The sequence below is a fragment of the Symphalangus syndactylus genome, chromosome 8, assembly GCF_028878055.3.
Source record: "Symphalangus syndactylus isolate Jambi chromosome 8, NHGRI_mSymSyn1-v2.1_pri, whole genome shotgun sequence".
Lineage (NCBI taxonomy): Eukaryota > Metazoa > Chordata > Mammalia > Primates > Hylobatidae > Symphalangus > Symphalangus syndactylus.
Window position 1 is genome coordinate 107,225,422 of NC_072430.2, and position 13,539 is coordinate 107,238,960.

A 13,539-nucleotide genomic window follows, 5' to 3' on the forward strand; every position below is an offset into this window, starting at 1 on the left:
TAGGCCAGGCATGATGGCTCACTCCTGTAATCCCAGCACTTTGGGAGGCTGAAGTGGGCAGATCACTTGAGGTCAGGAGTTCAAGACCAGCCTGGCCAACATAGTGAAACTCCATCTCTACTAAAAAATACAGAAATTAGCTGGGCTTAATGCATGCCTGTAATCCCAGCTACTCGGGAGGCTGAGGCAGGAGAATCACTTGAACCTGGGAGGGGGAGGTGGCAGTGAGCTGCAATTATGCCACTGCACTCCAGCCTGGACAAAAAGAGTGAGACTCTGTTTAAAAAAAAAAAAAAAAAGTCCATATATAAATTCACAAATTTAATTTATAACTAGACATTTGATCAATGTTTATCTTAAAACATACATTCAAGTTAGCAAAAAAAATTGGTTTGGATTTCCTCATAGAGAAGATTGGAAAATGTCTTATATTACGTTTGTGTCTTAGTTCATTTTGTGTTGCTATAAGAGAATACCTGAGACTGAGTAATTTATAAAGAAAAGAGGTTCATTTAGTTCTGCAGGTTGGGAAGTTCAAGATCATGGCCTTGGCTTCTGGCAAGGGCTTTAGTGCTGCATCATAACATGGTAGAGAAGGTCAAAGCGGAAGTGGACATGTGCCAAGAGGCAAACTCCAAGGCGCGTTGGGCTTTATAACAAACCACTCTCTCAGGATTACCTTCTACTCAACAATATATGGTTTATCACTGTTTGGCCCTTATTTCTGAGTTCGTTAATATATTGAATCTGGTTAAAATGAGAATTAAATAGCAGCTTTGAAAGAATAACAAAGGGACAAAGGGAAATGGGGCATGAAGGATGTACATAGCAACAGCCCGTATTTTCAGGTAACCAGTCCCAGTCCTATGTATGTTATTCTGGAAACAGATTTCTAATAGTTTATTTCACAGCTGCTGGTACCTATCCCTTTCTTCTCTCTAGCTACCCCTTTCAAGAGTCACTAGAGGTACTTGTGGCTCTTAATACAAGGCTCAGTATCCCAAATGACAGACTCTTAATCACCCCAATTAGTTTGATACTTCCGTCATGTCCTTTGCCTGCTATGTTAAAAAATGGAAAAAATTTGTGTAGGATCTGGACATTAAGAAAAAAATGGAAAATATATATAAGGTTTCAAAACAAATTGCTAAGGTTTGAATTTCTCCTCATCAAAACTCTTGTTGAAATTTGACCCCAACCTCAACGTGGGAGTATTGGGAGGTGGAGACCTAGTAGGAGGTGTTTGGGTCATTGGGGCAGATCTCTCATGAATGGTTTGGTGCCTTTTTCATGGTAATGAGTGAGTTCTCACTCTCATGAGATTGGATTAGTTCTCTCAGGAATGCTTCTGAATGGGTTGTTATACAGCCAGCACGCCCCTTGATTTTGCCTCTTCATACAGGTCTGCTTCCCCTTTGACCTTTTCTGCCATGTTATGAAGCAGCACTAAAGCCCTCACCAGAAACCAGGGCCATGCTCTTGAACTTCCCAGCCAGCAGAACTATGAGCTAAACTTTTTTACTTTATAAATTACCCTGTCTCAGGTATCCTGTTATAGCAACACAAAACAGACCATGACAAAAATGTTTAGTGTTGATTGGAAAAATGACATAGAAATAAATATCCAGTAAGAGAAGAAACAATTCTTTCCACATATATCATATGATGGTATCCAGGACTTCTATAACATGACACAGATGACTTATGCCTGCTTACTTATTGAGCTGTTCAGTAAGAAAACCGCCTATTTGTTCATCTTTATTGTCTTCAGTAAGCTTGCTTGGAGTGTCTTGTAGTTGCTAAGGATAAGAAAGTCAATGTTAAGTATATAGAAAGAATCTGTTTCTTCTTCTCTGCAAAGAAAATGAGAATATAAATTCTAAAGAACCATATGAAATAGGAAGTTCCGAACTAGAGAGTGAAAGATACAGGACATGTATGCTAATGTAATCTGAACTGAGCTACTGAGCTTCATATACTTGTTTCTCCTGGCTGCCTGTGCAAACTGCACATACTCTGATGTGGGGTAGCCACAGATTAGTTTAACGACTTAGTAATAGGCCTAAAGAAGACTTAAACTGTGTTGCTAGCCTGTATCGCAATGCTCTAAATACAGCTAAAGATTTTCAATTTTGATTCTGAGCAGAAATTGGATATAAAATTTGCCTAAATACACAGTATGCCGTACAGCGAAGCATTTATTATATTAAAAGTAAAAACAAAACAAAACAAAAAACAACCTAATTCAAGGGCATCTTTGGGGCTAGAAGATGCCATGTCAGAACATGACTTTAACATCCATCCTAAACCCCAGAAATATGCAAGATATGAGCCTATCACAAATACCACATGCAGCTTGACCAAACCAGCACTTTCAAGCTTTACTGAAAATATGGCAGAATGAATAGTAAGTTAAAAGATACCGAAACCTGGCATAATGTTGGTATCACGAACCATATCCATGACATCAGTGTAAAAGCAAAACAAAGTTTTTCTCTAACTTCTAATACTGTCAGGTAGGTAATCTGGTCATTTTTGAGAGCACATGACCACTTTCCATCACTTGCCCCTCTTAAGATTTTCCTTTCCATAGCCTTTTCTTATCTCCTTTGTATTTAAATTTTCTTTTTTACTTTCTCCCTCTTTTTCCCTGTCCTACTAGTATCTTGAGGCTGCCAGCAGTATTTCTATGTATTTCAGTGTTGCTGGCAACATTTACAGTTAGGAAAGTGCTGACCCTTGGCTGAAGGAAAATGTTTCTCAATGTTTTGTAAATTTTAAATTAACCTTGGTAAAAAAAAAAAAAAAGTTTCAACGTTATCACCCAAATGAAGTGTAATACATCTAAACAAGAGAACATGGAACACAATGTACCTTGAGAGCTACAAAATCATACGGATGAAAGCCAATACAGGCTTCATGAATTTGGGACATCATTCGAGCTGTTTTCTCCCAGAATCCAAGCAGTGTTCTCTGCAAAAAAAGAAAAGGTGACACTACAGTTCTGCTTCCCCTCCATGATTTTTTAAGTGCTACATTTTCTTACTAGTTTAGTAGATGAACAGTTGCCAGATAAGAAGCAGCAGGAACTAAATTCAATTTTCCAAGTTTAGGGAACCATAAAGCACTGCAAATAGTACTTGTGCAAAAGAATCGGCATCTGTGTCTGCACGTGTGGGTGTTAACTGTATAAACAGCACAGGAATGCACACTGGAGCCACCTAGAGAGTGACTGCAGCTAAGAGAATGAAAACTTAGGGATCAGAACATCTGAGATATCAAAAAGAGAAATGTTAAAAGCACAAAAATACCAATCTCTGTTAAAGGAGGAACATATGTGTAATCTTTATGTTGATTGGAATATATAAAACTTTTTAATTGGAGAAAAATTACATTTGCCACTAAATCTGGCCTTTCATCTAGAGTTCAAGAAAGATTTGCCAAAAAATGTGTTCTCAAGCTAACTCAAGTAATTGGAAATTTTCCTTGCTGCTTCAAGGTTCCTGATTAAAGTGAGGAGGATGAATGGAGAGAATAAAGGAGAAATGAACTCATAGCTATTGTGTTTCAGGCAAGATGCTAAACAGATATCACACACTGTTATTTTCAAGTGCATCCTTTCTCCATTCCTGAATCCCACAGTACTGAACTGAAATAGGCAGACTCCCTAAAAGCAGGAGTGAATGTCCATTTCCTGTAGTTTATTACTCTTATGTAAGTACAGTTTATTCAATTTTTTCCATTTAAAAATATATGTAAAAATCAATAACTCCTACTTATTAATGTCTAACTTATTCATGTGTGTGTTATTTATATGTGATTTGTGGTAATATAAGCACAAGTGAGACTTCTGAGGTTAAAGTGATATGGGATGGCAACTTGACAGAATGAAAAGAACATATAACTTAGAAATAGAAAACTTTGGTTTCTAAGCCCAACATTGCCGTTCACTTTAATTCTCATAGGTGTCACTTTCCTCATCCATAAAATGACAGAAAAGGTTTTAAACTTTTGGGGGCACAGAATCTTTGCTTCAGATGAAATTGTATGTAAAACTTCAAAACCCAGAAGTGGAACAGCTCTGGTTAAACCAGAACAAATGGGCCTTAAATTTTGCCTCTTCAACATTCCCCTCTTCAACCTCAAATGGTCCCTAAGTCTCTCTCTCTCTCCTATGACACCAAAGAGAAGAACTACAGAAGTAGACAGTCTCTAAGGTCTTTTTCAGAACTTTTTGACTCTCTGACTTTCATAACCTCAATAAAGCAATTATAGCAAACAAAAGAATCTAATCACACATAAATTTTTACACCCTTTAGACAACTTTTAAAAAAGAAATCTCACCACTCATCTTTACTGCAAGGACATGCTGACCATGGAGGTGGGTACCTGGTAGGTAGTGAGTGAATGAGATAGCATATTGCAGCGACTAGCTCCAAGTAAATCCACTTTCTGACAAACATCCATCTTTAACTTGTCAAAAGAAGCTTTGCTATTTCTCACTTGCATCTGTACCTGCAATAAAAATGCTAATCTTTATTACAGATATATAGTATAAATATAGTATATTATTACAGATATAAATATAGTATACAGGTTCATATTTTCAGAAATAAATTATAATAAAGACTAATTTCTTTTCCCTGTATCATTAATATTTCATGAGTAATGATGAAGATTTTGGCTACTGTTAGTAATTGTAGGAGATTCTTCCCAGAAGATATCTTTATGCTGAGAAAGTATTCCAAATAAAAAGAAACATCTAAAACTATTGATGGATAGCACTTAGCTAAGAGCAGAAGAATAAATGGAAAGGGGACCTCGTTAAAGCACTGAGAAACAATAATATTTCTGAATCATGCAGATATTTATAAATTCCAGTAGAGGCCTATTATATTTCTTGAATAAATGGTGAGTTATGCCATCAGGTAGTGTGAATACTCAACTTTTTAATATATTAATTTATTCAACAAATATAAGGTACCTATTATATGCAAGGCATTGTTCTAGGCACTGAGATATTATGGTGAACAAAACAATGTTCTTCCCCACCATCCTTGGGTAGGGAGGCACAGGAAAAAAAAAGAAGTAAATAAATATATAGTTGCAAAGGTAGCAAATAAGTAAACAGAAATGAGTGACTGGTGACATGGAAGTCCTTGGTGAGATCATGCATAATGTTTGAACTGGGACAGAAAGATGATGAGCAGGCTACCCTAAGACCCCAGGGAGAGCATTCCAGAACTAGGGACAAGCAAGGACAAAGGTCCTGAGAGTGGGAGGGGGTGAAGACCTTATCATGTTAGAAGAACAAAAAGCAAGGAGGTAGAGCACATTCTTCCTGGAGTGTAGGAAGCAAGTACAACATGCGGTTGTGGAGGGACCAGGGATCAGGCCATGCAGGGTTTTTAGGGTCCAGATAGGGACTTGGATTGTATTTGATGTGGTTTGGCTGTGTCCCTGCCCAAATCTCATCTTGAATTCCCACGTGTTATGGGAGGGACCCAGTGAGAGATAATTGAATCATGAGGGCAGGTCTTTCCCATGCTGTTCTTGTGATAGAGAATAAGTCTCACGAGGTCTGATAGTTTTAAAAGAGGGAGTTTCCTTGCACAAGCTCTTTTTGCCTGCCACCATCCATGTAAGATATGACTTGCTCCTCCTTGCCTTCTAGATGATTGTGAGGCCTCCCCAGCCACATGGAACTGTAAGTCCATTAAATCTCTTTATCTTCCCAGTCTTGGGTATGTCTTTATCAGCAGCATGAAAATAGACTAATACATTATCATTCTTTTAAAAATTGAGGTGAAAGTTGCATAACATACAATTAGCAATTTTAAAGTGTTCAATTAAGTGGCATTTAGTGCATTCACAATGTTGTTCAATCACCCCCTTCGGCCGGGCGTGGTGGCTCACGCTTGTAATCCCAGCACTTTGGGAGGCCGAAGCGGGCAGATCACGAGGTCAGGAGATCGAGACCACAGTGAAACCCTGTCTCTACCAAAAATACAAAAAATTAGCCGGGCGTGGTGGCGGGCGCCTGTAGTCCCAGCTACTTGGAGAGGCTGAGGCAGGAGAATGGCGTGAACCCGGGAGGCAGAACTTGCAGTGAGCCGAGATTGCGCCACTGCACTCCAGCCTGGGCAACAGAAGGAGACTCCGTCTCAAAAAAAAAAAAAAAAAAAAAAATCACTCCCTTGGACTGTATTCTCACTGTCAAAGATTGTAAAAGGGATGGAATACAAGGTTGTTGTGGCCTGAGGCCATGTATTCACCTACTTCATAGGGCTGTTGTGTGTAATCAATGAGGCAAACCACTTAATAGCTGGCCCAGAGTCAGGCTCCATCAGTATTAAATATTATGATTTCTATTATGGGTTCTCTATTTATGAAATGAATGATAAAATGAATTTTATTATTTATGTATAGTACAATTAGGGGCTATAATTTATAATAAGGAGTTTATTTAGCAAAAACATATGTTCATACATAGTTGCTTAGTAAGTCTGTGGCCAAACTTTGTATTGTGACAGAATAAAAATTTTGATAACCTTCATATTTTCTTATAATTAACAATCATTTTACATGAATTTTTACTTAAATTCCTTTTGTCCCTGTGTAATAAACTGTTTTCTTCCTGCAAACGAATCTCAAAAGTCCAAGCAAGCAACATTTAAGAAGTAATTTAGATCTATCATGAGACAGATTAAAAAATTAATAAAAAGGTAGATGGTGTGAAGATGCCACTCCAAGAGTAAAAATAAAAGTGTGACAAACTTTTGTACTTCAACTACAGTCTCCAAGCAACCAAGAATGTATAATGAAACATATATTTCTCAAAAAAATCTGAAATTTTGTTATCTTAATTAAATTATTCTGTGGCAGTTCCATATTTCATACACCAAGAAAAGGAAAGGGATACATTTTCATACTTTTCTAAACTTTTCCATTTGCTTTAAGGTGTCTGGGTCCAGCTCTTGGGATACATCTTTCATCCACAGCAGAGCTCCTCTGTATTCTGTGCGCGCCTGCTCCATCCGATTAATTGTCATCAAGGTATCAGATACTGCCCTTTGACTGAATGTTGCTACTTCTTGCTTCAGACGAGACAGAGGGGTACACAGGGCCAATCTAATGGCAGAGAGGTAAAAATCAGAGGGTTGAACACATCATAAGTAAAACAAAACAAAGGTTTAAACCAATGAAAAAGCATCTTTGCTAACAAGATGAATCTATAAGTAAAAAATTATTCAGTTCCCTATAGGAAATTTTGAAAGCAAATAAGGATCATATAGCCAACTCTGAATTATCAATAAAGATGTGTTGGCCAGACACGGTGGCTCACGCCTGTAATCCCAGCACTTTGGGAGGCCAAGGCAGGCAGATCGCCTGAGGTCAGGAGTTTGAGACCAGCCTGGCCAACACGGTGAAACCCTATCTCTACTAAAAATGCAAAAAATTAGCCAGGTGTGATGGTGGGTGCCTGTAATCCCAGCTACTCAGGAGGCTGAGGCAGGAGAATCGCTTGAACCCGGGAGGTGCAGGCTGCAGCAAGCCGAGATGGCGCCACTGCACTCCAGCCTGGGCGACAGAGCGAAACTCCATCTCAAAAAAAAAAAAAAAAAAAGTGTCTACACCTCCTCCCTTGTTACTTTAGGAAATATGTCATTTTTGCAATACTTTGGATGTGATTCCATGTATAAATAACCTGCCAAGTAAATCTGCCATTTAGAAAACAGTCCTGAGGGGAACAGAGAACCTGTATTCATAGAGCATAATCCAATTAACAGAAAGCCTTTCATTTGACAAGTTCAGGGAAAACCTGAGTTTTGCTAGCAGAATTAATGAGTATGGAGTTCTTAGCAGCTGAGGATGAGGACAAGATAAGAAGTATTTAAGAAACACAAATTAAATCCAATTCCTCCTTTTTGCTTAATGACCATTGGAGGGCCCTGTACTTAGTACCTCCACGTCACTTCCTCCAAGATAGACTTTTGCACTGATGTGATGTTTCAGAATAAAGCTATATAAACTGGACACCATCATTATAGGCCTGATAAGGACTGTTTTATTCTTCTTAAATGCAAAAGATTTGGGCTAGGTTTAGTAATTACAGGAGATTCTTTGCAGTAGGTATCATTATATTAGAAACTGAAATAATAACTGCAAAGTATGTAATTAAGAAGAAAAAATTTCTTCTACTTAAAAAGTAGCACTATATTAATAGTATAGTATCAAAAAGTGAAATTGGAAATACACATTTTTAAGATGTTAGTCATTCTGTGACTGTTACATTAAACCAGTTGAGAAATATAACTGACACTTGTCTGATTTTAGGGGAAATAAATATAAATACAGGCCTAAAGGTTATTTCTAGAAATTAAGCAACCAAGAACATCAATCATTAAATAATTATTTTGAATGCAAAATTAGTAATTAAGAATTAGGTGTCACAACATAACTGCAATATATTTCTCTTTAACCCTTTATTAGAATGAACAGTGACCTTTACAAATACGCAAATTTAAGTACATATGTCAAAACTGTCAGATTGACTACAGATTCAAGATAATGAACAACCATGGTAAACCTTTGCTTGGCTGAAGAACAAAGTGCCTTGCCAGTGGCATCCATCATTTTGCCAGCTTGAGTTGCATCCCGTTCTGCTTGAAACTTTAAAAAGAGCCCTAGCTCATTTTCTTCCTCTGATATAACTAGGAAAAAAATTACAGTGTAGTTAATTGTTTCCTTTCATCATTTGTTTAAAACACGCACACAACTAAAAATCTCACAGCAATAACTCTGTATACAAGATTTACTTGGGGGAAGAAGTAGAGAGACGTATTTTTTGAATGCAATTCCTGGGCTCCATTTCCAGAGACTCTACTTTCCATAGGTCTAGGGAATCTGGCTTCTTATCAGCACTCCAGATGGTTTCGACACAGTGAATCTATGGACCTCGCTTTGAGAAGGACTGATTTTTAGTGACAAAAATCCCTCAAAACTACAAAATAAAGCCATAAATGATGCATTTTCAAATGTGCAGAGATATATTTTAGGATCATTGCCTCTTACAAAGTATTTGTTCCCTATTTAAACTTGTTAATTTATTCTTGACTCCCTCCTGGCTTCAGTTTCCTATGCTCGGTATCGCAGACTCACAGATGTCCACAGTTCTGCTCCAGCAACCCTAAAAACTGTCATCTAGTGCACTGCTGCTCAAAGTGTGGGCCATGGACCAGTATTGGTCCAGAATCCTCTGTTACCAAGCTGTGACAAGCGAAGAAGTAAGGAAACTGAGAATAACTGTGTAGAGACTTTGAGCATTTTATATTTGTCAAATCTAATAAAGTGAGCTTATAATACATTTTTCACGTATTTTATTTCATTTTTCTAAAAGTTATTTTTTTAAAAGATGGGATCTTGCTTTGACACCCAGCCTGGAGTGCAGTGGCTTGATCATAGCTCACTGCAACCTCGAATTCCTGGGCTCAAGTGATCCTCCTGCCTCAACCTCCTGAGTAGCTCAGACTACAGGCATGAGCCACAGTGGTTGGCTAATTTTTAAAAAATTATTTTAGAGGCACAGTCTCACTATGTTGCCCACGCTGGTCTCAAACTCCTAGCCTCAAGCCATCTTCCCACCTTAGCTTCCCAAAGCACTGGAATTACAGGCACGAGTCACAATGCTCAGCTAAAAATTCATTTTTATTGAATTTTACAAAGGTATCAGTTTACAACAGATTGAAAGTAAACCATGAAACAAAAAAAAGTCCTTCACCACAATTTAAGAAACACTGATCTAGTGTAAGCTGATCCTGTAACCACAATAAGACTAATAAGGGGGAAAGCCCACAGTGCTCCAATTATAAGCTTAAAGTAAATAAACAACAACAAATGTCATGCCTAATTTCATCCTACTTCACTGATAGAAAAATCAAAGTTAAAACTGAAAGGGAAGTGCCTGGCTACTTGTGGGGCAGCAAGTAGGCCTAGTTGCCTGTGGGGCAAGCAACTCAGGCCTCCTCATGCTGCCTCCCCACTACCCCTGTCCCCGCCGCCATGCCTACATGGGTGACCCAAGGAGAGCACAATGGTGTAATGAGGAAGGTGTCTACACAGTCTGTAGTCTCATCTCTAATAAAACCATGCACAACTGACCTGATCCAGAGCGGATGGGGTTTGGGGAGTCATGCTAATTTAATGCTGATTACTTGAGAGGTGTACAGTTTACACATTATTTGAATCAGAACTTTATAAAATATACCTCAATTAAAACTACTAGAAAATATTCATTTGGGTATGGTGGTTCAGAAAGCACTTTGACTACTTGGAATACTTCATTATCAAGTATCAGCTGAACATAAATGATCACTGAAGCTTACCTTTATCATTGCAGAAAGGGCAGTCAATGAGGCTGAGTCTGTGCTGCTTCTGTGTTGAGACCTGCCTGCCAAAATCTACAGAGACCCCTCCCTGAGGTGTTCTCCCCCGAGTCAAGAGATTCCCATAAAGTTATGGTGCTGGACTAACCTACTGCATTTGTCTGATGTTACTCCCAACAGATGTATTAATACAATCGTCTTCAAGAAATCACATATTTAGACACAATCTTGAAGCGAAAATACACAATTAAATCTATGTATGTGTTTCCCTTCCTTATTCTGAAATGCTCCACCAGAGTGCTAAAAGATCTAGTGATTTCAGGGTATATAAACTTTCTGATTTTCTTCACATTTTCATTTCTATCACAGGACTCATTTAGTCCAGTGATTGCGATATATTTTACCAAGCAGTAAAAGGTCATAAGGTCATTAGTAATTTGACCCCAAATTTCCTTTGTTCCTTTATCCTCCCATTAGTTTCAATGACAAACTCTTCTGCCTATGCAGGCTGTTCCCATTCTTTAAGCTCTTTAAACTCCAAGTCTCTTCTCTACATGTTCAACTCCTATAAATCCTTTAAGTTTTACCTCAATTCCTGTCTATGGAGTTGCCTTTGCCAATTACTCTAATCCACAGTTATTTTTCATTCCTAGGAATTCAGAGTTATGTCTATATCATTATTCTGAACTCAATTACATACTACTTATATTGTCTCTCTTTTTTGCAAAAAGTTGTTTCTCCAACTATTTCCTTGGGAAAAGCACATGGCAGGTAGTCAAAAAAATACTTGAATAATCATGCTATATTGGATTTATTTCTTTAATGAGACAATGTATAAGCTTTGATTATAAAGCGATGAGATTAATTTACATACCTACATGAGAAAAATTATTGATTCATTGAAATCAAATATTTATCAAGCACTGACTACATGCTAGACATTGTTTCTAGACTGGGGACACAGAAATAAAACACAAAAATTCTGTCCTGGCCAGATGCAGTGGCTCACGCCTGTAATCCCAGCATTTTGGGAGGCCAAGGTGGGTGGGTCACGAGGATAGGAGTTCAAGACCAACCTGGCCAAGACGGTGAAACCCCGTCTCTACTAAAAATACAAAAATTAGCCAGGCATGGTGGCAGGCATCTGTAATCCCAGCTACTTGGGAGGCTGAGGCAGAGAATTGCTTGAACCTGGGAGGCGGAGGTTGCAGTGAGCCAAGATCGTGCCACTGCACTCTAGCCTGGGCAACAGAGTGAGACTCCACCTCAAAAAAAAAAAAAATTCTGTCCTTCAGGAGGGCATATTCTAGTGGTGGGAAGAAAAACAATGGACAAAATATATAGAATGTTGAATATTGTTAACTGGACAGGGAGTTTTGAGGGAAAGGGATATTGTATTGTATTGTATTTTGTATTGTATTGTATTGTATTGTATTGTATTGTATTGTATTGTATTGTATTGTATTGTATTTTTTGTACCCTCTGAGGGCAGAGAGTGTTGCATTTTAGATATGCAGTTCAGGGAAGGCCTCATTTAAAAAGATGACATTTGACCAAATACCCAAAGGAAGTTAGGGATTCCACTATGCAGATATGCCTACCATGTAAGATATTAATATGGCTAAAGAGGAGAAGGTTTGGCCGGGCACGGTGGCTCACGCTTGTAATCCCAGCACTTTGGGAGGCCAAGGCGGGCGGATCACGAGGTCAGGAGATTGAGACCACGGTGAAACCCCGTCTCTACTAAAAATACAAAAAAATTAGCCGGGCGTGGTGGCGGGCGCCTGTAGTCCCAGCTACTCAGAGAGGCTGAGGCAGGAGAATGGCGTGAACCTGGGAGGCGGAGCTTGCAGTGAGCCGAGATTGCGCCATTGCACTCCAGCCTGGGTGACAGAGCGAGACTCCGTCTCAAAAAAAAAAAAAAAAAAAAAAGAGAAGGTTTTAGGAGGTGTGATTAGAGAGGTAGCCATGTCCAGCAGGCCCACTGTAATTAAAAAAGGAGAAGAGATCCAAAGATTGAGTTTTATCCCGAACAATCCAGGAGAGAAGCGAATCAGCAAAGGCAGGATGCCAAGAAAGAGTGACCAGGAGGAGGAAAACCAGGAAAGCCAAGTGAAGAAAGTGTATCAAGGAATAGGAAATAATAACTGTGTTAAATAATGTGATAAGCCAGATTTAGACAGGAGTTGGTTAATCATGACCTTGACAAGAGAAATTTGGTGGAGTGATGGGGATGAAAACTTGACTGGAGTGAGTACAAGAGAAATTGGAAGGAAAGTAACAGAGATCATGAATACAGACAATTACATCACATTTTTCTGTAAAGAGCAGCAGAGGAATGGAATTTAACTGCAAGGGCAAGTGAGAGTCAAGAAAGAGAGGTTTAAGTGATGGAAACAAATCCATTTCAGATGCTGCGCAGGCCCGGGCATGGTGACTCACACCTGTAATCCCAGCGCTTTGGGAGGTCGAGGCAGGAGGATCACTTGAGGCCAGGAGTTTGAAACCAGTCTGGGCAGCATAGTGAGACCCTGTGTCTACAAAAAAATACAAAAATTAGCCAGGTTTGGAGGCACACACCTGTAATCCCAGCTACTTGGTAGGCTGAGGCAGGGGGATCACTTGAGCCCAGGTGGTGGAGACTAGTGAGTTGTGATCGCACCACTGCACTCCAGCCTGGGTGACAGAGAAAGATCCTGTCTCAAAGAAAAATAAGGATATCAGCAAAAAATAAATCTGGGTCAGAGGATTTGATTAACTGAGGAAAAAGAGAATACTGGGGCCTTTGAGAACAGGTCACTGTAAATATTCATATTTTGCCATAAGAATCTATTCACAAAATTGTTCTACTTTTACATTAAATCTTTCATTTAAAAAAATGCTAATATTTATTTTAAATGGGAATTATCAGATAGATATCTATGATTTCATACCATTGAGTCTTAGCTGGTATTTCTCGACTATCTTCAGAAGTTCAATGCATGTCTCTTGAACGGAGTGAAAAACCTTGAGATATAAATTTTATTAGGACAATTTAAAGAACCATAAACAAATATATGTTATAAGCACTCCAAAAGCATAACATTTTCTTATAAGTATTATGTCTGTTTTAAAAACATTATGTCTATTTTTCTTGGCTATGACATGCTTCAGT

The 13,539-nt window shown here is 38.5% G+C and overlaps 1 protein-coding gene across 6 annotated transcripts in view; it reads right to left on the bottom strand.

Annotated features, from left to right (window-relative positions):
• ICA1L (islet cell autoantigen 1 like) overlaps positions 1-13,539 on the bottom strand; it is a 93,411-nt gene that overhangs the window by 35,326 nt on the left and 44,546 nt on the right. For 5 of the 6 annotated variants that reach the window (XM_055290319.2, XM_055290321.2, XM_055290316.2 and 2 more), the window contains 6 exons: positions 13,319-13,391; positions 8,591-8,714; positions 6,933-7,131; positions 4,390-4,515; positions 2,875-2,973; positions 1,717-1,799 (listed from right to left, as the gene is read on the bottom strand). In XM_055290319.2, the coding sequence (XP_055146294.1) occupies positions 1,717-1,799; positions 2,875-2,973; positions 4,390-4,515; positions 6,933-7,131; positions 8,591-8,714; positions 13,319-13,391 (704 nt within the window). Of the gene's footprint in view, positions 1-1,716; positions 1,800-2,874; positions 2,974-4,389; positions 4,516-6,926; positions 7,132-8,590; positions 8,715-13,318; positions 13,392-13,539 lie in introns of those variants that run through there. The other variant, XM_063644968.1, reaches the window with a different exon arrangement.